Source organism: Lutra lutra, chromosome 3 (assembly GCF_902655055.1).
Source record: "Lutra lutra chromosome 3, mLutLut1.2, whole genome shotgun sequence".
Taxonomy (NCBI): domain Eukaryota; kingdom Metazoa; phylum Chordata; class Mammalia; order Carnivora; family Mustelidae; genus Lutra; species Lutra lutra.
In genome coordinates, this window is record NC_062280.1 from 78711171 (window position 1) to 78737328 (window position 26158).

Consider the following 26158-nt stretch of genomic DNA (forward strand, 5'->3'; position numbering starts at 1 on the left):
ACACCAAATTTCCTTAGTACATACATGTATATTTTATCCTACATCAACATTGTCGAAGGTCTACTGTTGAATGGCTGTCACTCTCTACTGAAACAAAATGAGATAGATCTTTGAGATCATTTGATAAAGTGAAAGTCAGATAATTTTGCTCTAAAATGTTAAGTAAACACAAAGTCACTTTTCAAATTTCTTAAAGACATAGGCACAAATTCACTATCATACATAAACATACATTTAAGTAACTACATATATTCGTACATTTAAGTAACTATAGGAAAATAAAACAAATACAAACAAAACAGACAAGCAAAAAAATCCTGTCCCGATAGAGGGAAGAAAATCTAAAATAGGTTATAATATGATCTATAATTTTTCCGGTACAGATGTTCATCTACTAATTAGGTTAGGACACAAGTCATCTGATGACTGCCAATGTTTAATTTTCATCTATGCTAATTAACTTTGTAAGTTTTTATTTGCTCTTACAGGATTATTTGTTTCCCTAGAGAACTCACCAAAAAAACTGTAATTTTAAATCTTCAATGGTTCTTAATTCTCTAATTTCTCTAATTCATTCAAATGATGTAAGATGGCTTCCCTTTTTAAGTTATTCTCTGTTAAATGCTGTTTGCATTATTAGTGTGCTCTTATCTTAGGGTAGTATAATGCCATGTATAAGTTTAAGTGAAAGAAAACATCCAGAGGATGCTCTTTAAATAGCTAAACATCACTAAATGCATTCAAATGGAAGAAAGTAGTTTTTCCTCTAAGCAAAGTTTGACATAATTTTTCTTTTAAAAAATCTTATATCAAAACAGCAACATCGAATTTATTCAGATGTTGCACTGTATATAATATTATGTAAACAAAGCATAGAACTACGAATCCTAGAAAACCTATATTTTGCATATTAAAAGATTCCTTCAGCTATTATTACAGAAAAGCAAATATGTTTTCATTTGAGATCTGCAAATACGTTAAGCAATTGCAATAGCCTGTAAATATTCATTTTGCACATTTTTATTGAAATGTTAAAGTTGATTTTTCTTTTTTTAAGAGATTTTATTTATTTATTTGACAGAGACACAGTGAGAGAGGGAACACAAGCAGAGGGACTGGGAGAGGGAGAAGCAGGCTTCCCGCCAAGCAGGGAGCCCCATGTGGGGCTCCATCCCAGGATCCTGTGATCATGACCTGAGCCTAAGGCAGACGCTTAACGACTGAGCTACCCAGGCACGCCAAAGTTGATTTTTAAATTATGGCATAACTAAAATAAAGCATGTAAACATAGGGTTCTGGAGAACTAAACAGAACTTAGTAGCATACACAACAAAAAACTTAAATGTTGTTTAAATAGCAAGGTGAGTAGCAATGCAAGTAAAGTTTAACTCAGGTACTTACATTTCATGTTTGACATAAGCACATCTCTTGACCATCTCAGTTTTATACCATGAGCTATTCTGTATTCTCAGAAGTGAATTGGTTAATTTAAATCTAAAACTCTCCAGTAAGTTTGGAATGCTACTAGTGTTTTTACCACATTTTTTCTTAAAGAAATATCAAGACAAAGACTAAGCACAATGCAGTATAAATATTTAGTATCACATTAATCCTGCTCTTGCTTTTTCAAAATATAATCACAGAGAAATAACTACCAGTGGTATTATTTCTATTTTTCCGAAGGAAATTTTTTTTTTCTGCAGGTAACCTGGCAAGTAGCTTTCCTAGTTACATTTCTGCATATCTAAATCACATATCTAAAGAATACAAACAGAATGTATAAAAGAAGCCATGTGTTATAACAGTGAAATGAATTCTCAGGGAGTTACCTTAATTTATATTAAATATACAGTTGCAAGAAAGATTATCAGTCATCCTTCAAGCAAGTTATTAGCTGAGACTAACATTTTATTTTCTAAGAGAAAATCTTTCTAAAGGAAACACCAGTCCACAAATTCAGATAGTAAAAACAATTAGTCATGTTAATAGTCAAATTCTGGGTGGGGTGTGGGAAATAAAAACACAGAACCAAGCAAAGAGCTTACTCACATTCCTTTCAGGCGTTGCCACATTTTTTCGGTGTGTTCTCCTATGAGATACTTAAAAGTGGTGTTTTCCAATTCTTCAATTTCTGTAGCAGTTGACCCCATGATGATACTCCTAGGGCAGTATAGTTACAGTCAGTTTCAGCAGCTAGAACAAGCATTCCTCAGCCCACTACAGATCTCAAACAGTTATATAGTAGCATCTCTCATCTATCAAAATGTTACAGATTTACAAAGCTGAGGGCAGCCTCTGCCAGAGTTGTTATTGACTTTGACAGGCATATCCACTGCTCTCATCACCCGCCCTCCCTCCACCCCCCAAGCAGACAGCAATATAAACAGATCCTCTGACCTCACAGGAACAATCCATACATGTGAGCCTGCTACTGTACTACTGACCGACTGAGAGCTCCAGCTCTCCCCAAAAGCAGCTCATCTGTTACCGTTCGGCACTGAAGCACATCAGAATTCCTACAGTTTACAAGATCTATTATGCACAAGAGAAACGTGAATGACTTTAGTGCACCAGGAGAAGCTGAATTCGTCTCTACCAATGGAAGGAGGGCAGGATGTAATAAGAAAGCAGATGGTAGGAACCAGTGTCAGCAGCACCACCCTGAGAAAAAAGTGCCTATTTTAAATGCCAAGGTTTTTGTCTCTTAATTGATCTGGAACCAACAGTTAAAGATATTATCATGTTCTAACAATAAAGGCAACAAATATTAACGACAACAATGAGGAAATAACACATAGAGCCATACAGAAGACAGACCACAGAGCTCCACAGGTTGTTACTGAAAGACTATGTACATCAATGATGCTGTAATCATGCTTATTCACCTTCTCCTAGCAACTCCACACAGTAGGTAACCGCCAATTTAACCAGAAGAAAACACAGCAGCTGCACACAGCCTGCTCCGTGAATCCTTTGGGGATTAAAAGATAAAATGAAACTAATGTGGATGCTTGTGTGTGTGTGTGTGTGTGTGTGTGTGTGTGTGTGTGTGCTGAAGGAAAGGGAGTGTGTGAAGGTGGAGGGAAGAAGAAAGGGAGAGAGAGGGAGAAATTGATGCTGTGCTGCTTGTGCATTTTAGAAGAAAGAATGAGAGAAAGTGAACATAAAAGGAATCAGAACTGAGTCATCTGCCAAGCTCCCAACACATGGTGAGCTTTCTTTGAAACAAGCACAGACCTTGAGTATGAGCTCCATAACAGCTATTGCTATCTGCAAGCTGCTAAGAAAAATACACTTAAAAGCAATATCTCTTCTTGCTTGTTTGGAAACCCACATGTAGTTTTGTTCCTCCCTGCAAGAAACCTTGCTTGTTACCTTGAAGTTTAAAGTAGAGATATTCATAGGTAGTAGAGAAATGATAATATCTTGTATTTATTGAGTACTTACCATGTGTTAGACACTGTTGCCGGTCCGTAGAGTTTATACAGTTTACCTTTTAAAAATTCTTACAAAGAGCCCATGCAGTAGGTAATATTCCCATTTGACAGTTGAAGAAACTGAGAAACATATTTTCCAGATTTAATGCCGGTCCTTCATTTTTGTTTGTTTATTTGTTTTAAAGATTTATGAGAGAGAGAGAGAATGTGTGGGGCATGGGGAGCAGAGGGAGAGGAAGAGAATCTCAAGCAGAATCCCCACTGATGGGGGAGCCTGATGCAGGGCTTGATTCCAAGACTATCAGATTAGCACCTGAACACAAATCAAGAGTCAGAGGCTCAACCTACTGACCCACCCAAGCACCCCTAAAGCCAGTCTTTAAAAATGGGCACTATGATTTTACTGACAGTCTTCCAATATAAAGTTATTATGTGTGTCTAAACACAGAATGCATCAGCAGTCAAAATGATTATATATATATATCTATAGATATATATATACACACATATATATATGTAAAAAGCATCTTTGCAAAATTTTGTAGAAAGTGCCTTCTGATTTACAAATTAGAAGAGGTGAGCTTTTCTGCACTGTTGGGGCACAGTCGACACAGGTGTTTTTCTGGGTTCCCATAATAACAGGAAACTTTCACAGTGTCAGAACCCTTGATGTCCTACAAAGAAAGAAGCAGGATGCCCTCAAATTCCTTGTAGCAGGAGCTCACTTGGTTGGCTCCAACCTGGACTTCCAACTGAAACCATCACCTAGAAAAGGAAAAGTGATGTCATTACCTCGTAAATCTCACGAGGACCTGGGAGAGGCTTCTGCTGGCAGCTCTTGCCATTGTTGCCACTGAAAAGCCAGCTGCACTCAGTATCATGCCCTCCGGGAACAGTGGTCAGCGATCAGTGCTGAAGTCTGCTGCTGCCACCGGAACCACTCCTATTGGGGGCCGCTTGGTCCTGGAACCTTCTCTAGGCAGAAGGAGGCAGGCTTCTGGGAGCCCAACTTCCCCGGTTACTGATCCCGGGGCGACCGCCAGCCTCTCACAGAGGCGTCTTACTTTAACTGGACCCTGGGTCTGCTCCACGTGGCCACTGCCACCTCCAGCAACAAGAGAGCCACTCAGTGGGTCCACCGCGGGGGAGGGGCGCCAGTTGGTGGCACCATCTCCCTCTGCTACCGCAGAATGTCAGCCCTGGGCTCTACTTCGCAGAGATCCTGAAGAGACTGAAAAGAAGAGCAGGCCGCTGCTGAAGAGGCTGTGAGCAAGGAGGAACTTTGGGTGAGCCGGCTGCTCCATCTCAGACTTGCCACTACTCAGCGGGAGCCGGCAGCCCGCCGCAGCCAGGCGGAAGTTACAGGTGCCCTCTGCGCTTGCTCAGAGGTTCCTGCCTGGAGCCCGAGCGCGAGGACCCCCACCCAAGTCTGCAGCCCCACCCTGGGGCGGCCACCCAGTGGGTAGGAACCCCCATCAAGAGGTTGCAGGCACTCCTGCACACTCAAGAACAGAAAATGGAAATAATGCCAATAAGGTTGGCAGAAAATAAGGTTTCTAAAAAGAAGAGGTTAAATCAACTGAAGCTTCAGTTTCCTTTCTTTGACAAGTTATTTTCCTGAACTCCATCCGAATGTAATGTCTTTAGCTAGCAGACAGGTTTAGGTAATCACAACCTCACTCCTATGAGCATTTACCAGAATAGTCAGAGATAAGTTACTCATTGTTCTGAAAGCAGTGATTTTACCTTCCCTGAGCCTTCATCTACAATTCTAGATAATTTACTTAATAAACACCGGATTTTTCTTTAATGAGATAGTCGACATCTGAATTCTGTTCTCAAAGACGAAGCACAGTGAAAGATCTCTATAAAATGCAAGCACTCCACCATTACTACTTTATGAGCCAAACACCATAGTCCTTGAGGTTATATTCTTAGGTTTCAGTCACAGATGATTTCCTAATTATGCCAAGATATTTCAAGCCGTCACACATAGGCTAGCTTACCAATAATATTGCAATGTAAAAAATGAGGACTATTCTTCTTAAGTGTGGGTGAATTTTGTCATGAAAACTTATTTGCCCTTTTTCTCACTATCTCACTTCTGTCACGTATTGATATTTAAGAACTCATAGTATACTAATTACACACTTATATCACAAAATACTCAATTACTACATTAAATGTTTCATAAAATTAAATTGAACAATAAGCTATGCAGAACAGCTAGTTATTTAAATCCTTGAGCAATATAATATTCAGCCTCAGGCAGCATCAAAGTTATTTCTGTTAAAGTAGAGAATTCAAAGCATTTTTCTTTTCTGGTTTATAACTAACATCTACAAGTTGTATTAATAGAACTAAAATAAAACAAATCACATTGGATAGAAAAGAATAGAATTCAAGGAATAACACTCAACTTTTTTTTCCTAATTAATCTGTTGAGAAGAATTTGAGATGTTGCATTCACAAAATTAAACTAAACTAAAAAAATTCTGACAAGAGACAGAGAAATAAGATAATAAGAAAGTATTCTAAGAAATTAAAATATGCTTGCCAAAACAAAACATTCTATATGAGCTCTGGGGAGAAGTTGAGAAAATAATCCCAAATATAGCACAAAAATTTATCGAATTTATCTCTTATTTTTCACATGTTCTATCTCTTTTGTTTTAATTCTATGTTCAGACAAATTATCTTTATTATAATAAGTAGTTCCTTCATTCTTATTACCTCATATATTTTATTGGCATGTTGACAAAAATGTATAGAATGATTTTTCAGTATCTGTTGATGCCAAGATAAAGTACAACATAGACTGGATCCAGACTACTTGAGTTTGAATCCCTGTTCTTTCATTTAAGGAATTATATGATCTTTTGCAAGTTACTATTATGTATCTGTTTCCTTGTGTATAAAGGAACATAATAATATCATCTTTCTCACACAGTTGACGTAAGAATTAAATGAGCTAATATACATAAAGACTTAAAACAGTATCAGACACATAGTAACTGCTCTATTAAATTGTTAACATTTATCATTATTGATGCTATGGCATGACTTTTCTCCTTTAGATTGCACTGTAATCATTTATTTCAGTAGGTTTACTGATCATGAACTATTTTCCAAATAATTTGTTATAGAACATCATTGTTTTACACATTGCTAGTGTTCTTTTTTTTTTAGAAACTTTACATCTTTATTCATGACTGTAATGTTTGAAATATTTGTGGCACTAACTTTATTGTTTTTCATATTAAGGTTATACTAGCACCATGTAATTGACAGGCAAATAGTTTTAAACTTACGAGTCCACACCCGGCAAATAGTAAAGATAAATGAAAACATATTCAGAGGCACCAAATTCAGAAAGCATACCACTCAAATACTCTTCTAAAATAATTACATGAAAAATAAATAAATAAAAATAATTATTACATGAGTCAGTATGCCTAAAAAACAAAAAAAAAAGTAGTTAGTGACCAAAATCAGAGACATGTACATAACTAGCCATGGAGATTAAAAACAAAATCCCTGACTTACATCTGTGAAGAAGGGTTAGGAAGAAATAAGTTCAAATTAGAGCAGGAAACCAAGGGGATTCCAAAAATGTGACTTCAAGAAAAAAAATGGATTAAATTTTAAAAGAATCTCAACAAACCAAAAGATTATTTTTTTTAAAGATTTTATTTATTTATTTGACAGAGAGATCACAAGCAGGCAGAGAGGCAGGCAGAGAGAGAGGAGGAAGCAGGCTCCCTGCTGAGCAGAGAGTCCGATGCGGGGCTCGATCCCAGGACTCCGAGATCATGACCTGAGCCAAAGGCAGCAGCTTAACCCACTGAGCCACCCAGGTGCCCCCAAAAGATTATTTTATGAGTTAAATGAGAGCACAGTATTTCTTAACTGATAAGAAAAAAAAAAAAACAGAAAATACGTGAAGTTTTAACTGTATAGCAGACTAGTTATTCTTAAAATTTCTAGGCCAAAAAGCATTTCAAATATTAGAGAAATTATATTAAATACACTTTTGAATGCACAGATGGGCTTCTAAAAAGTGAAGGTGCCAAAATGAAGATGCAATAACAGAGATTCAAAATACATGAAAGCAAAAATAATACAACTCTAAGGAGAAGTAGACACACTCATAATTATGGTAATATAGTCAGATATTTTATACTTGTCACTTTAAAAATTGGTAAAACAAGTAGAGAGAACCCCAGTAAGTATATAAAGGATCTGGACAGCACTATCAGTAGACTTGAACTAATGGACATTTATAGTATACTCCACTCAACAACAGCAAAATATACATTACTTTAAAGTGCACACCTTGAATATTTACCACAAGAAATCACATCCTAGGTGAAAAAAATGAGTCTCAATACATTTAAAAGGAGTCAAATAATACAAAATATATTCTCTGACCCTAGTGGAATTAAATTAAAAATCAGTTACAGAAATATCTCTGGAAAATTCCCAATACTTGAAAACTAAATAATACACTTTTAAGTAATTCAAGAGCCAAACAAGAAATTAGAAACTATTCTGAACTGAAAAAAGGATGAAATACAAACATATCAAAATCCATGAGATACAGCTGAAGCAGTAACTAGGGAGAAATTTATAGCACTATATAGCTATATTAGAAATGAAAAAAGATCTCATATCAAAGACCTTAGGATATACTCTAAGAATCTTTTTTTTAAGATTTTATTTATTTATTTATTTATTTAAGAATGTGTGTGAGAGAGAGAGAGAGAGAATGGGGTAAGGAGCAGAGGGAGAAGGACAAGCAGACTCAATCCCATGACCCAGAGATCATGACTTGAGTCATCATCAAGAGTGAGATGCTTAACCAGCTGAGCCACCCACTGCCCCTACACTAAGAATCTCAAGAGGCTAGGCAAAATAGGTAAAAACAAATAAATATCAGAGCAGAAATCAATGAAATAAAACTCAAAAAAACAATAACCAATAAAATAAAAAATTAGCTCTTTGAAAAGATCAGTAAAATTGGTATGCCTTATTTTATTAATAAATAGAAAAAGATGTCAAGAACTGTGAAGTTTCTGAGATTTTACCATTCATACAAGCTATCAGATCAGCCTACCAGCCTAACCTTGGGTCAGGAACAAAAAAAAAAAACATTGTATGTATTCTTCACACCAAAAGCAGTAGCCACAGTATTGGCATTTTGGTACAGGTTCTCTGAGCTCTGATTCCCACAAGGTGACATGAAGACAGCCAGCTGATACCTGCACACACAGTGTCTTGCATTGTCAGAGAAGAACTTTGAACTTAGAGAGTTTGTATCTCTTACAATGGGCAGTAAGCCTGTCATACCGTTTCTCTGGAAGGAAACATTATTATATTCTTTAAACTGGACAGTAAACTTACCTGTCATTTACTCCAGAGAGAGTACTAAAATTTCCAAAAGAAGATTTAGAAATTATTTGTGATGCATATAACACAACCAACAAAAGTTTCATACCGAAAATACATAATTTCTGAAAATCCATAAACACAAGCAAATTAGTATAAAAATGTATAAAAATAGCAGCAAGAAAATCACTGAAGCAGAAACATAAATGGACAGAAAGTATAATAAAAGGTGTTAGAAATGACCATATTCACTGAAATAGAGGTGGCTGCTTAGATATAACTTTGCATACTCAATAATTTGGGGGGAAAATATTTGGAAATACCAGACACTGGAAAGGATGTGGAGCAGTAGGAACTTCATTTTCTGTTGGCGTTAAGTATTGGCAAAATCATTTTGGAAAGCAATTTGCTAATATCTAGTAAAGATGAAGAGGTATGTATTCTAAAATACTTTCCTACCTGTATAAAGGAGACATTTTAGCCCATTCAGGGTTACTACTGAATATTGTTTGTTACTAGAACAAAATAGCAGAGATTGGGTAGCTTATAAACAACAGAAATTAATTTCACTATTCTGGAAACTGGGAAGCCCAAGATCAAGGTGCTTGAAAATTCAGTGTCTGCTGAGAACGGCTTCCTGGTTTGTTGACAACCATCTACTTAGCTGTGTCCTCCGTGGAAGAAAGGGCGTGGGAACTCTATGGAGCCTCTTTTATAAAAGCATTAATCCCATTCAGGTGGGCTCAACCATCAAGACCTAAATACACCCTTAAATCTACACTTCCTAATACCATTACATGGGGGATTAGGTTTCAACAAACGAAGTTTTGGGGACTCAAACATCAATCCATTGCAGGAGATATACACAAGAATGTTTATAGTACCAGAAAAAATATTTTTTTAACCAGTTAAGTTCCCATTAACTGAAAAAATATATAAATGTTGGCATAATCACAAAATGGAATATAATATGGTTATGAAAATGTAATCTTGGAGTAAAAAACTATATACACAGGGATAAATCTCATGAAAATAATGTTGAGAACAAAAACCAAATCCAGTAAGAATTTAGACAGTATATATATTTTTTGTTAATTAGGAAAAACCATATGTAGTTAGTAAATGTTTAAAGAAATGCATAGAAATAATAAACACTAAACTCTAGATAATGGTAATCTCTAGAAAGAGAGAGGAGGATGCTTTGAAGTGAAATCCATAAGCTTCTTCAGCTGTTTTGTTTCTTTTTCTTTTTTTTTTAAGATTTTTTATTTATTTGAGACAGAGAGCTCAAGTGGGGGCAGGGAGGGGCAGAGGAAGAGGGAAAAGCAAACTCTCCACTGAGCAGGGGGCCCAATTCGGGGGCCCAATCCCAGAACCCTCAGATCATGACCTGAGCTGAAGGCAGATGCTTAACTGACCTGACCTGAGCTGAAGGCAGTTGCTTAACTGACTGAGCCACCCAGGGACCCTAAAAGTGTTTTATTTCTTTAAAAGGGTGTAAATAAAAGGTAATACCTTTATACCTTTTAATATTTATGAAATATTTAATTTAAAATTGTTTTAAATCTCTAGAGGGGAAAAATATGAACATAAAAGCCATGGTTAGATTGTAAACCAAACTAAAATATGGAATGGTTTAAAGTAATGGATGACATGTAAGAAAAATAAACTCCAGATATTCCTGATCACTGGAACATTTTTCTTTGAGTAGACTGGTTAGGAAAATATAGAATTAAATTTCCTAGGTATCTACCCAATATAAATTAAAAAAAACACAAGTCCACACAAAGATCTGCACAAAAATGTCCATAGCAGAATTATTTATAATAGCCAAGAAGTAGAAACAATTCAAATGCCTATCAACCAATGAATGACTAACAAGATATAAATCAAAACAATGGAACCCTATCAAGGAATGAAATACTGACAAATGCTACAACATATATGAATCTTAAAACTGTTTTTCTAAGTGGAAGAAACCAGAAGAGGCAAATTTGTAGAGTCAGAAAGTAGATTAGTGGCTACCCCTCGGGGCTGGGGCAGGTAGGAAAGGGAATTAACTGTAAATGGACATGAGGTATTTTATTGGAGTGATGAAATGTTCTACAGCTGGGTTATGGTGAAGATTGTACCACTTGTTAAATTAGCTAAAAATCTTGGAATTGTATACTTAAAAGGGATGAATTGTGTGCTGTATAAATTATACCTCAATAAAGGTGTTTAAAAAGCAAAGAAAAAAATAATTGGATTTCTTTCTCAAGCAGGTCCCCAAATATGCAGTATGCTCTATGTCAATAGTATTTACATAATTATATTATCAAGTGCTGTGTATCAGTTTTCAGTTTTAAAATTCAACCACTAGACAAAATATTAGTTATTTTCTTATAGTTACAGAAAAAAATACAAATGTTCTGAACTTTAATAAAAATGATTGTATAGCTGCCACTTATTGGGAGAAAAACAGGAGGATGAGAGGTAGAAAGAAGTTTATAAACACTGATATTCTCCATTTATATTGTGGGTAATTCAGTGATACTGTTTGAAGTTGATCGATCAAGATATAAAAGTTTAAGTATAAATTTCTTACAAGAGTGTAATTTGTTACAATTGTTACCAAAAGAATCCCAAAATAATAATTTAACTTAACAAAATTAGGAACGGGGAACAATTTCCTCATCTTTCAGAGTGTGGAGACATTGATCAAGTTATGTTTGATGTGGATAAATTAAGATATTGAGGTTTGAGCAGATATGGAATTGATCACCAGAGGAAATAAAAATGAAAATAATTGAAAATGGTTACTAGTAAAGAGTAGGACTTCCAGTAGTTGTAGGAAATTTAGCAGGAGATTTGATATTAATGTGTACCTTTCTCTCCTGTCTGTTTTTTTTTTTTACTGTTTATATATTACATAATAAAAACTAAGGGAGATATTTAAATATGTCTTTAATATCTTCTTACTAGCCACAAACACCACACAGGCTTAAAAATTAACTTAACTCTTTCAAACCAGCTTTGAAATTTCCATGTCTCTGTAAACTGGCACTCTTATTTTTATTTTGCTTTGTGTCTTTTCCTTTATTATTTCAAAATTTTTTACAATAATTGTACTTTTAAAATTCAATATATTTTTTAAGTTCTTGGCTCCTACTTATCCTTCATGTTCCACTCTGATTCTCCAAGTACTTTCAGTTCTGCTCCTAATAATAACTCAGGATCAACCCCTTCTTGTCCTTGTATCTACCACAGCCTGATCTGAGTTACCTTTCCCCACCAGCTGTTAGCACCCTCCTAGGAGATTCATCTTAACTGCTGCTGTGATCACACAGTGCCCTGCCCATGAACTTTCTCAGGTTGTCCACTGCTTGCCAAGTAGACATAAAACTCCTTCTTTTCAGGCTTTTTAAAAAAAATTTTTAAATGAGGTGCCTGGGTGGCTCAGTTGTTAAGCGTCTGCCTTTGGCTCAGGTCATGATCCCAAGGTCCTGGGATGGAGCCCCACATTGGGCTCTCTCTGCTCAGTGGGGAGTCTGCTTCTCCCTCTCCCTCTCACCCTGCTTGTGTTCCCTCTCCATCTCTCTGTCAAATCAATAAAATCTTGAAAAAATTTAAGAAAAATTTTAAATGATTTAAAAATAAATACTTTTGTTTATATAGTTGAGATGATCTGCATATACATTTTATCGTTTTGGTTCCTTAATATAATCTGAGGAGCAGCATTTGGCACATTTCCTAAATATTAAAATACATATAGTTATCATAAAGAATTTGAAATAATACTGAAAAATGCACAGTAAAAAGTGGAAGTTACCCATAACCCCTGAGAGAAAACAACCACTAAAAATTAGATTATCATATAGAGGTTTACAAAACTGCATACTCCTTTATCCTTTTAAAATTTTACATGAACATTTTCCCATTCCCTTAACTTTTTTTCAAAATTGTTCATCGAACTACTCATAGTATACTATTATTTGATTTCACCATCATTTATCCATCTGTAATTTTTTCCAATTTTCCTTTATGATGAATAATTCTCTAATAAATATATTTTTGCACAATGATTGTCTGCATCTCCAGTTCTTATGAATAAATTTGTATCGAACTATTGTGTCAAGGATTGTAAATCTAGTATAATTTCCTTAACATTTACTCCAATTTATGCCCTTTCTGCAATACATAAATGTTCCAATCTCAGGGGACACTAATAATGTATATTATATGTTTCTCTTTAAACTTATTTACCAAAATAATTTTACCAAATTACCAAATTTTACCAAATTTACCAAAATGATAAGCAAAAAAAAGTGAATTTAAGTTTGTTGTTGAGATTTCTTGTATTAATTTTGGGGGGGGGTCTTTGTAACAATAAATAACTTGCTCCACCTTTTGTTCATTTTTCCTCTAAAAGGGTTTACAACTTTTATTATTGATTTGTAAATGTTCTTTAGATATTTATACTAATCTTTGTCCTATCATAAATGATACAAATGTTTAATTACCATTTTTGGTGTCATTTAGGCCTAACTATTTTTTTAAGATTAAAGAAAAAATTTTTTAAGTACTCCCTACACCCATCATGAGACTCAAACTCACAGCCCCAAGATCAAGAGGTGGATGCTCCACCAACTGAGCCACCCAGGCAGCCCCAGACCTAATCTTCCATGTAGTCAGATCAGTCCATCTCTTTGTGGTTCTGCTATTGCTCTTTTGCCTTTGAAGTTTTTTCCCTATGTCAAGACATATCCAATACTTACTGACTTTGATTTTATTCTAACTGATAGTTTCATTTTGTTTATTTAGTGCTCTAACTTCATGGAATTTACTTATTTATGTGAAAAGTGCACATTCAGCTATTCTTTCCAAAGATTTCACCCACAACTTAGAACCATTTATTGAAATTTTCTTCTGCCCTCATTGATTTGTATTGTGGCTTTTATCAAACAATATATTTTTATATATACTAGTGTTTGTCCCTGAACCATCTGTGCCATCTTATTGCTCCATCTGTCTATTATGTAAGTCCCACAGTTTTACTAACAATATTTTGATGCATTTTAAATTACATTTAATAGATATTATTTTCAAGTGCTTTTTTCAGGCATCTGTTGTCTGTCAATCCCACATCAATATTTCAATCATTGCAACCATTTTATAGATAAGGAAATTGAATTCAAAGAGTTTAAGCCTACCAGCTAGTACATGACAGCATCAGGATTTAAACCTAGATTTGTGTAATTCCAAAGCCTCTACTCTTAAACAATTATTCTCCCCCTCTCCCTTCTCCATCCCTCCTCCTCATTGACTAAAGGAAAACTATTCAGTCTTCTTTTTAAAAGCAATCCAGTTTAAAAACAAGTTGAGAGTGAAGAAGGAACATGAGACCTTTGGATAGACAAGGGAGACAGACATTGGTCAGAATTTCCATGTCAGATCTCTTCCATCTGGGAAATAAGATCCCGGATTCTGATGAGTTCATCATTTACTTCAGTCTTCTGCTCAGTGGTCTTCTCCAGCAACTGGATGTACGTCTGCTCCTTCCTCAAGCTCGTGTGGATGCCATAGCCTCTGGCTGGGCCTGGCCCCTGACCTAGTTGATCTCCTCATTTGGCGGCTTGAGTTTGTCTTCCGCGTGGGCCTTCAGCGCTTGGTATCTCCGGCCTTGCTTTTCAATTCTTACTTGTGTTATCCTCAACATACTTCAGCCGTTCTTCATTGATGTGGTAGCCTTCAATGATTTTCTGTTTCTCAAACCACTTGAAGAGGTCAGAGAAACATTTTTCCATGTAGTTAAGGTCTGCAACAAGTTGGCCTTTTTCTTTCAGAACCTTCTGGATTTAGGCTTCGGCAAGTTCTGTTTCTGAGCCTCCACCATGCCCTGGTACACCATCACCTCAAACCCATCCATGTGCTTTGCGTAGAGCTCCTCACCGCTGTCCTTCACCAACAGCGTCTCCTTTTGTATCCTTCCGCTGCCGTGTCCAGGTCCTTCTGGTTGCGCAGCAGCACGTCATGATGGGCACCACAGGCACCACAGACCTCCTGGCTTGAGGACACAGGGAGTGACCCGGCACTGGAACACCCGGAGCTCCAGAGAAATCAAGTTTTTGGCCGCGGGTGGGCTCCCTAAGGTAGTGATGTCTGTGTTCTGTGTTGTGTGCACTGCCGGTGTCAGCCGCTGGGGGCACTGGTCTCTGAGGTCTGTTTCCCAGGTAGAATTTAAGGTGTAAGGACAAATTCCCCAAGGCCGTCTCCATAAATTCCAAACTCCATAAAGTTCCAAACTGCTTCAGATAATCAACCTCTGCTCTGGTGCTTAAGCAGTAGCAGGGTCTGTGCTCTTCACTGGGGTCCAAGGTCGACTCTGGTCCCCGCCGCGGAGTCGAAGGCACTGGGTCAGCGCGCGAGGCCATGGACTCTCGGTTGGACTCTGGTGGGAACCCATGAGGCAGAAGAGATCGCGGTGCCATCCCCAGCCAGCACCAGCACCACAGTCTGCACCACAGGTGTGTCAGTCAGAGTCCGAAAGCAGGCGCGGCCTCCGCCGCAGCGGGCCCGCCAGTTCCAGGGCCGTTCTGGGGGCCAAACCTCTCCACCACCTACAAATGGGTGAAACTTTGGGTCTCCCAGGTTATAAGACCTCTGGGGAGAGGAAACAGGACCCTTGTGCATCTCCTCGGGGGCATTTTCCTGCCTCGCCTCTGGTCTCTGCAAGGAAGGTTGGAGGCCAGGTCTCTCTCCCAGCTTCCTTAGTAGGGGTAGCCTTTTGAGGTTGGCATCGTCAGAGAAATTAAATTCTACCCCTATTTGGCCATTGGCCTCAACTTCTGAGGACTTGGGGACTTGGCCTTTGCAACCTTCAAGGGATGGCTGTCCCGGGCAGTGTTCCCAGAACCATAAAAGGGCGACTGGGGAAGGGAGCAGGTGACGCCCAGGTGCACAGGGCAGGCCAAGGCCAGCCAGAAGTCTGGGAGGGACCCTTTCCTAACTGTGGCCTCTGAGGCTACTCCCTGTCTTGGGACACCATCCCTGAAGTGTCTTCCAGGATTTCAGAGGTGAATGTAACGTCTTTATTTAAGGAATATCTAAGGAATACCAACCAGACACTCATCCCGGAAATGCCCTTTGGTTATCAAATCTTCCCAGGGTCTCAAGAGAGCTTGAGGAACCCAGGCCAACCAAGGAAGCCAAGCCAGTCTCACTGGAACACCTCTCTTCAAAGGCTGATTTCAGATCCCCTGGAGAGGGGGTTGGCATCAGTCACTGCTTGTTTCTGGACAAATCCATGGGTCGTTTGGTGTCCAGTACCTTGGTGAGCTGTTGATTGTCTTCCTGGATCCAGATCTGGGAAGAGTTTTCTAAGCCAAGGGTGTTACCCAGAGCAAAATAGCCTCAAGTTTGCTGTTCTTGCTAGGACTTAAAATCCTGTCCTTCCACGATTCCCACAGAAGTGACGGAAAAATCTGCCTTCACAGCTTGGGCTCTGTCCTTGGGTGACACACTTTTCTTTCTGTGACAGATGAAGAACAGATGATCCTCTGGTGAGTTCTAGTGGTGAAAACAGAAGTCACGGTTTTCTGTACTTTTGTCACCAGTGACAACTTTGTTACTTAAAATTTGCAGACCCATTCTGTGGGCGTGCCTAGATGTTGCAGCAGCTGGTTTGGGCCATGCTCCTTAAATTCTTTACTGCATTGTTGTTCAATTTAGTCCCTCCTTCATATCTTGTCACCAGTCCTATGTATTTTGTATTTTTTGGTATTATGCTTCCATATTTTACCATCAGGTCTTCTAATCATAGCTGTTTATAGGAAAACTATTGGTATTTTTATAATATGTTTTATCTAGATGACTTGTTAAATTTTATATTCTACTTTTTTAGTTAGTTATCTTGGAGTTGTAATTAGGTATTCCTGTTAGCTATAAAAAATTGTTTTTTTGCCTTCTCTTTTGCAGCATCTTTTTAAAGGCTTGTATATCAGCTGGTGATATGTAATTAATTTCTCAACAGTTCTTAGTGAGCATTTAGGTTGTTTTCAATTCGCATGAAAAATCACCCATTTTGTCTGTTGTTGCAATGATCCCTCCTTCAGGCCTGTTATTAAGAGGACAACTTTAAGGCTCATTCCCATGTTTGTGTCACAAACCATGACACTTAGTGTTATGGAGAATGAATTTCAAATGAATATTTCTTGGCTTCAGTAAATATCCAAGCAGTAGTTTCCTTCTGTGTGTCCAAAATCCCTCTTTAAAAAAGCAGAAATTTGGGCCCATTGAAAATTGTGAAGTAAGCTGTCAAAAACAGGCAGCGATGCTCCCTCTACCATATAGCTCGTTTTCATTAATATTATTAAGAGCTAAATGACTGCATTTGTGTAGCTGTGACTAGAAGATTGATATGTTATCTGCAAAGTCATAATCTGTATATGAGAACAGATTACAACCTACACTTGCTACTCCTCATCAGGTACAATTTGTACCACTGAGAACTTAGTAAATATAATATCATAAAAAGAGTCATAGTTTTCCCAAAATACTATAACAGATGCATTTTTTCTTTTTCTATTTAGACACACATTGTGAAAACTAACTCACTTATAAGATCATTTTAGTCTGTTCTATTACCCTATTATATTTCTGGGGCCATTTATAGAATATTCTAAAATTTTCTTCGATCTCTAAAACGCTGGCTTTCATTATACTTCCATTGCTTTATATATCATTGGTTCAGGAAATGTTTATTCATTTAAGAACAGAAAATGTTGAGTGCTTACTCTATGCTAATCTTTGATTTGGATAGTAGAGAAGATTGACCAGCAGCAAAGAAGACAAACAAGCATCCTACCTTTATAGGGCTTATATTCTAGTGAGGGAGATAGGCAATAATCAGAGTAGAAACTGCTCTGGAGAAAGAATCAAGCAATGTGAAAAATGTTATTTTCCTAACATTGGAGAATATTTATATTATTGATATATGTACCATCCTACATGTTCTTATAATGTTATATCAGGATTTCTCCTCCAAGAGGCAATGCTTATATCTCCCCTTCTCCCTTGAAGCTGGGTAAACTTTTGCAACTGCCTCAACCCCAGTAGAATGAAGCAGAAGTAACATTACCTGACTTTCCAAGGCTAGATCATAAATAGTGAGATGCTTTCTGCCTGACTCTGTCTCTCTTAAGACATTTGCCTTTGCATCCTTGAGCCACATGTAAGAATTCTTACTACCAGGAAGAGGTCATGCTGGAGAGACCCTATAGAGAAAGAAAAAGGTGATTGAGGAGTCCTAGCTTTTCTAGTCCCCAGCTGTTTGAGTCTTTGCAGACCAGGTGCCAGATATGTGAATGAAGGCTAAGAGATGACCCCTGTCACAGCCCACTGTCTGACTGCAACTTCATAAAAGACCCTAAGCCAGAAATGCCCAGCTGAACCACTCTCAAATTCCTGACCCACAGAAATGATGAGACATAATAAATGTCTTTTGTTTTAGGAAATATGTTTTGATATAATTTTTAATGCAGCCATAACAACTAGAAGAACACAGGTTAAAGGAAAAGAAAAGGATAGGAGGAGATCAGATTTAACATTGATATTCTGAGAAGGCTTCTCTAAAATTGTAACATTTGCACAGAGAATGAAAATAAAATGAATTTTTAAAAATGGAGAAGCAATGCACGTATCTATAGAAAGAGAGTTCCAAGCACTGGAAACAGCAAATAAAAGCATCCGGAGGTTGGAGACGCTTAGCATACTGGCCAATGATCAAGGAGGTGTGTTACTGGTGGGAAGTAAACCAGAGGGTTACTATAGATTATTATAGATGGCAGGATTCATATCTGTGTAGATACTCGGAAACCCCTCACAAGTTTGGGGATTTTATTCTGTGTGTAACGAGAAGCTCTTGGAGGATTTTGAACAAGAATAATGGGCTCTGATTTATATATTAAAAGTACCCTCTGGAATACTTTTCCCCTGACATTCTCTGTCACTGATTTTGCTCCAGCCACAATGGCTTTTATCTATTCCTTAAACATACAAAGTTCTTTCCTGACTTAGGACCTTTGAGATTCCTATTCCCTCCTCCAGCACCTTCTTTTCGTATCTTCAATGTGTGCTGCTGCCAGGATCTTTGGTCTGTCCATCCAACCCAAAACACCAGTCTAATTAAAGTGACACTTCTAATCATATCATCCTGTACTTATCTGTATATGGTAGGTTGCTCCTTCCCAAATGTAAACCCCATGAAAACAGGGACCATGTCTCTCCTGCTTACTGATATGTCCACAGCACCTAGAATAGAAGCTTGGAATAAAATAAGTGGTCCACCAAATTTGTTAAATAAATGCGTGAATAACCACATCTCCTATAGATATTGTGAAGAATAAGAGATACAATGTGTGAAAAGATAACTGGCATTCAGTTTGTTTTTCATGAATTGTTAATTTGGAAAATTCTAGATTTTTTTCCTTTCCCAGTATTTTTCACCTTTTTAACTAAACTCCATCACTATTCTCACTTGCTTCATGCAATATAATGAAAATATCTTCAGATATTTTGCTCCTTTGAGACGTTTTGCTTTTATTTTTTAGCTTTTTAAAAAGATTTATTTATTTATTTTAGAGAGAGAGAGCACATGAGCCATTGGGGGGGAAGGGGAGGGAGGGAGAATCTCAAGCAGACTCCCCACTGAGTGCAGAGCCTGACCCATGCCAGATCACATAACCTTGAGATCATGATCTGAGCTTAAATCAAGTCGGACATTCAATGAGCTGAATCACCCAGACACCCCAAAGTGTTTTGCTTTTAATTCAAAATTACTCTAATAATGATCCAAATAAGAGATAAATTTCAAAAAGTGTGAATAGGAATTTTATAATCTAAATATCCTCCAAGAGTATTTTAGGTCTAATAGTCCTCTGCTCTGCTCTACAAAGTTTGTTAAAGCTGGATGAATCAAGTTTATTTGGGATTGAATTTTATAAAACTACTTTTAACTGGTAAAAAGTAATTTAGTAAAATCAAACATCAACATTATATAAGCTAAGATTTAAGCCTACAATAATAGTGAGTCATGGCTAGACCCAACATTCATATCTCCAGTCATCTCTACTCTAATCCTATACTTAAGGTAATGTTGAAATCAATCTGCAGTATTAGAAATGGCCAGAGTATCCACACCCTTTTTATAGGATCTCATTGGCAAGATCACTGAACAGAGGTAGGTCCCACAAAAGCAGTCTATTTTACTCATGGTGAATTACTGAGTTATCTGGATCAAATTTAAAATGTATAAAATACATCCCATAACAGAACACAAGCAGAAGAAGCTCCAGAACCATCACAGTTATTTGGGAGCTTTCAAGACTTTTCTCTCTCCTCCTGCAAACTATTAGGCTAAACAGTAGGCTTGTGTTGGTTTTATTTTGAGTCCCCAGAGCAGTGAGTTTAGGGGGGCACTCCAAGAGTTTCATGACAAAATTCTGAGAGGTTCTACCCCAAAAGAAGCATTTTTAGCATAATTCTGCTAGCTTTCAAAGCAATAAAATAAAAACAATTTTTCCATTTAACATAAGGCTATCTATGAGAATATTTAATTCATTATTAGCTAGGAAAAATAAAAACATTATGTTACTCCATTATCGAACACATTATAGACACATTATTGAATACACTGACCTAAAGTGCCAAGTTTATCATAGTGTAACATCAATAGCCTAACTATAGTTTCAACACAATGGACATTTAGTGACAATAAGATGCATTTTTAATAAACACGTGTGAAAACATTTGTCAAATGATCTCTTGGTTTCATCATCAATTTTATGTAGATGTGGAGTAGAAGGTCCCTTGACTATGTTCAATAAGTCATGTCCTTTCCTCCAAATATGTCACCCCACATTCTAGATGATCCTTAAAATTATGTTGAGAAGAAAGCTTTTATTGTGGCATTACTTTAGAATATTAACATGCAAATAACTCTTGGAGAAGTAAGACCTTGACCTAAAGTTCCACAGAGACATAAATCACTGGCATCAAATCATTTCTTAAAAAGCCAAAGAGAAGAAAGCATGAGCGGTTTGGTACATGAAGAAGGAGATGAAGGATTCAGAAAAGGAAGTTTATTTTACAAAGGACTAATTCCTCCTACTTCAAAATCTTGCCAAATTATCAAATTGGCCTCATTAATGTATAATAATTTTTTTTAAAGGAGTCTTTGGGTTAACTACATTCTCTATATTTTTAAAATTTAATAGGTATATTTTTAAAATTTAAAAAGATCATATTCTTCATATTCAAAAATAATGGAATGTCATTTTGCAGTTTTACATATTTTTACATGTGCACAGATTTTGTCCAAGTATAGGATTCTTTACCACTTAATTTCAATACATACAATGAATGTGCGTATATATCTCAATTCACATCAACAAAAAATACATGACTACATACTTGGAATACTATATTAATATACATGCATAGGACCTCTTTCCTCCCATAAGCTCGTAAAATACTAAATATTCGTTACCTAATTATATATTTATGCTTAGTCCATGCAAGAAAATTCAGTTGTTTTCCTTATTACCATTACCCAAAACCCCTGATAACATTATAGCAATCGTCTAATTGATTAAAAGAAAAAGGAAGGAGAACAGAAAGAAGGCCAATTGACTATGATAGTAGAAGTCACAGAAATAAGATATATTTATATCTAAAAGGATAAATACAGTTCAAAATATATATAACAGCCTCTAATCTAGACCTCCTGAAATCATTGCTAACCTCCCATGATTTCAATGGACAAATTGGTTTTATAAAGATGACACGAAATTGGCAGAGCATGGTTGGTACAGTAGAAGGAGTGCTAGGTTTGTATTCACAGTAACTGGTTCAGCTTCTGGCTCTACTCCTTGCTAGTGATTTAAACATGAGCTTTCTCTATTTCAGTGTCTTCATCTGAACATAAGATGACAAAAGAGGTAAAGATAAGCCTGGATCTATGCCCAGCCTCACCACTTAACAACTCAGTCACCTTGGGGAAGCTACTTAATATTTCTAGATTCCTCAGCCATAAAGTATCACTAATCATAGAACTTACTTCACTGGGTTGTCATGAAGTTCCAGAGAGATAATGCATGTAACTTAGTCACCAGGGTCCTTGGTTGAAAGACACATTTGATAAATGGGGGTGATCATTACACTGTTGAAAAAACGTAAGAAAAGCGGCCCTTCAAACCTACACTGTTCCTGTGAATGTTTATGAAAAACTATTACACATATAAATTCTTTTTAAAACTGTTCCAGGCTTACCGTTAGATCTACATTTGTACCTATTTAATTAATTTAACTGATAATGGAGTATTAATGCAATGAACACAGAAGAAAATTGCAGTGTTTTTTTTTACTTCATCATGAATATTGATAGGCAAATCTGCTTCTGATTTAATTATCTGCATATGTTAGAAAAGGAAATATTAATTGAGTTTTAGAATCCCACATTGCAATTGGAAATGAATCTTTATATGACTAGAGCAGGAAATGACTGGCTTAAGGCTATGCCTAGATATTAAAATTCCTTTTCCAACTAATAAATCTATCAATTACAAGACCAAATACCAAAAAAATTAAAATCAATTTGAGAGTTTTATGTTAGGAATTTAGAAACATTTGCTAAAAATAACTTAGTTTAATTATATGTAATTATAAAATATATTGCTTTTAGTCAATTATTTTTAAATTGAGCATGCTTTTTAAATTAATTTATCATTCTCCCTGATATGAGGAACTGGAGATGCAGCTTGGGGGTTTGGGGCATAGGAAAAGAATAAATGAAACAAGATGGGATCAGGAGGGAGACAAACCATAAGAGACTCTTACTGTCACAAAACAAACTGTGGGTGACCGCAGGGGAGGGGGTTAGGGAGAGGGTGGTGGGATTATGGACATTGGGGAGGGTATGTGATATGGTGAGTGCTGTGAAGTGTGTAAACCTGGTGATTCACAGACCTGTACCTCTGGGGCTAATAATACATTATGTGTTTATAAAAAAGAAAAAAATTGGTTTATCACTTTATAACATCTAAACCACTGTAATTTCAGGAAAAATATGTAGTTTAAGTAAAAACCCAACCTTAAATATTTCAAAATATGTTAACATCTATTCTGTGATTTTTTAAAAAGCTATGCTCTATTTAACCAAAAAATAGGTACCTTTTGGTCTTTTATTTGACAGATGTATGTATGCATGTAACACTAAAGAAAATGCCAAACTTTCTGAACCAAGTAGATTTACCAAGTAAATTTGGGGTTAAGAAAAAAAAAAGCACTGGAAATGTATGAAAATATCCAACATTCAGTATGAATTAAACTTTTTTGTAAGGTCAATATAAATGTTACGTGTATTATGTAATGTTAGCCATTTACTTTGTCAACCACAATCATATTAGTATGTGTTTCCACATATTTGTTCTTTAATACATGTTTACTGAGGGCCATGCTGTGTTAGTTGCTGGATGAAACTAATTTATGTTCCAAATAATAAAATTGACATAACTCTGGAGTTAGAAAAGAAAAACTAAATGTAGTTTACTTATTATATTTCAGTTTTTTCAAATTTTGTAACTTGTTTGCTTATGGTGATGACATCATCAAAAGACTGCTAAGATAATCTGTACATTGTTACTATCTATTAACTAGAATATTTGATTTGTCAGAGTTTTATTCTGTCATTTTGCTCAAACAGAATGAACTAAATTACATATAAATTCTAAATGTCTTGATTAACTATTTTGTTATTTGAATTTTTAGTATTTAAAGTTTTTGTGAATCTTATTTTTATTCTATATAGCATGTTACATCATTCTACTAGGCAATAAAATACTAATACCTATTTTGGGAATAGAAACCTCTTGGTTTCATGGCATTATCTTTAGACTTTCCACACCATGGATTTACGTCAATGGATGATAAGTCTTTGGTTCTTGAGGATGTCTAACTAATGTATAAAAGCCAATTGTCAAGATAATAACTTGGATGTTTCTCAATTTTCACATTTGTTTTGAATTCTCTGCCAAAGTCATATATTTATCTTTTAGGAGAAATCATGTTAATGAAAATAAGCATGTGTCTCCAGATCCAGAAGCCAGAACTTACAATGATAAAAGAAATCAGAGGGTGAGTACATTTGTGAGAATTATCACTGATATGCATTGCTTCCATATCTCTTTTTCCCTTTGCCCTTTGTAGGAGTCTGTTTTTGTGAGTGTGCTCTGAGTGAGTCTGCTCAAGGCAGCCACTCTCTTTTTCTTAAGATGCAAGAAACAGTGGGTATTAGGGAGGATAGCCATCAGGAGACAGGGTAGCCCCCTTACACTGACAGTGTAAATATTGCAGACCATTTCAATCATGCCTTGTAGCAAAACTATATATAAAATGTTGAGAGTGTACGTAGCTCAGGTATTAATATATTGATGAGATTATAGGAAATGAAGTCTAGATCCCTTTAATTTGTTTACATTTTCCAAAAATCACCCTGAAAGCTAAATAGAATTTTTATGATTAATTCCCAATGTCACACTAACTGTAAGATTATTCCCTAATGTATCACTAAACATTGTGGTGAATCACTATAACTTGCTCTTGTAGATATATCTCACCATAGAAGTCAGGTTACAAGATTCTGAAGGTCAGGGCCTGTGATTTCTCCTCAGGATTTAGAATTAGAACTTACACCTTTATACATCAAGCTGTGAGAGGAAGAGGGCATGACCACATTACAGATGATACCTGGCTTTGGGAGGGTTGGACCAGGGTGGGGGATATTTGTTATATTTTGTTTTGTTTTCTATTGTTCCCAATATTAAAAAAAATTTTTACTTCAATCAAACACATATAATTTGTAACTTTTCATTAGTAATTTTTAAAGAGTGGAAACACCTTTTAGAAGTAAGTTTATTTTTTCATTAAAAAAGTAGATGTCTCAATTTATCTTTCAGGGTCAGTCTATATTAAACTCAGAACACTCCTAAAAAATTCTGTGAATTATAATATGAGATTCATGACTTTTCTAAAACTCTCTTCTTAATAGAGTTTATTTTTAATAGGATATAGACTAAAACTATATAGCAATTGAGCAGAGCATTATGAAGCACCATATGTGCTTCTAAACTGAGAAGATGATACACATGGGTCCTGCCAACTCTTCCTCTCTGTCTTTCCTTCCCAACCTGCCAGTCTCCCAGCACATCCTGGATTCTGTCATGACATGGGGTGCCTTTGATATAAATTACTTACATGGTAGTTTCTGTGATTCTCAATGAATGTCTTTAAACCATGAAAAGCAGAAAATAAAAAGAACCCTAACTTTATTAAAAATCAGTCACCACTTTCAATGTATAAACTTTTCCAAATGGGGTAAAAGGTGACAAGCAATTATCTGACCACAATTAGAGACCAGGGCTAGGGGATGAATAGACATTGACAAAATTAAATCACAGTAAATTACTCAGAGCAGCACCTAGCCCTGACAGGTACTGGTAAAAAAGAAAGGGAAAAAAAAAGTGTGAGAGAGAGAAAGAGAATTGAAGCAAAACACAGTTGTCTGGTTTCTCTCCCCTGTTTAGGGGCAAGTTTTAGGTATATTCTCGTCTATAAGAAAACAGATGATTCTCTTTTCTGTTTATGCTTCCTTCTGCTGTCTACATTTAAACCCTTGTGTCTAGATCCACTTAAGGCATAAGGAAAAAGTTAATAATAATAATAAAAACATGAGATTGGGGACATACAGCCAACTCAGAGGATTAAACATCTGTGGTACCTGTTCTGGTACCACAAAATCAAAATCAGCCTAAGGGAAAATAATGCAGTAGGAAGAGAATTTGATATAATCTTTCCTATTTACCTTCCTAATCCCTCCTTCTTCCCTTTACTTAAATGGGGAGAATGTCCATTAAAATTCTGAATACATAGTAATTGTCTCAACATTTTAATTTATAATTACCATTATCGATTCTTTTGATTCTTTCCACATTTTGTATCTCCGATGATCCCCACCCCCTCTTCTCCTCTTTATGGTTCTTCTTCTTTGTCTCTCTTCTTTTACTGTCATGGGAAAAGACAAAGAGGCGTAACTACAGTGAAAGGTATGATGAAGATAGGAATAAGTGATATAATGGCTATGTTTAATTTTATCATTTGCTATTTGTGTAATATTGGTTTTTCCACCAGAACTCTTATATATTTTATAGCTGGAAGTTCATATCCTTCAGCAAACATCTCATTATTTCCCTCACTCCTCAACCCCTGTTAACCACTGCTCTAGTCTCTTTTTCTAGGAG

The 26158-nt window shown here is 36.2% G+C and overlaps 1 protein-coding gene and 1 pseudogene across 4 annotated transcripts in view; one reads left to right on the top strand and one right to left on the bottom strand.

Annotated features, from left to right (window-relative positions):
- Positions 1–3010, bottom strand: part of PDE1A (phosphodiesterase 1A) — a 344008-nt gene extending 340998 nt beyond the window's left edge. The window contains exons 1-2 of one of the 4 annotated variants that reach the window (XM_047722353.1): positions 2886–3010; positions 2050–2160 (exon numbers count right to left, since the gene is read on the bottom strand). In XM_047722353.1, coding sequence (XP_047578309.1) covers positions 2050–2150 — 101 coding nt within the window. In that variant the 5' untranslated portion in view covers positions 2151–2160; positions 2886–3010. The other 3 variants (XM_047722355.1, XM_047722358.1, XM_047722354.1) reach the window with 3 other exon arrangements.
- Positions 3011–15268: 12258 nt separating this feature from the next.
- Positions 15269–26158, top strand: part of LOC125095569 (glyceraldehyde-3-phosphate dehydrogenase-like) — a 61319-nt pseudogene continuing 50429 nt past the window's right edge.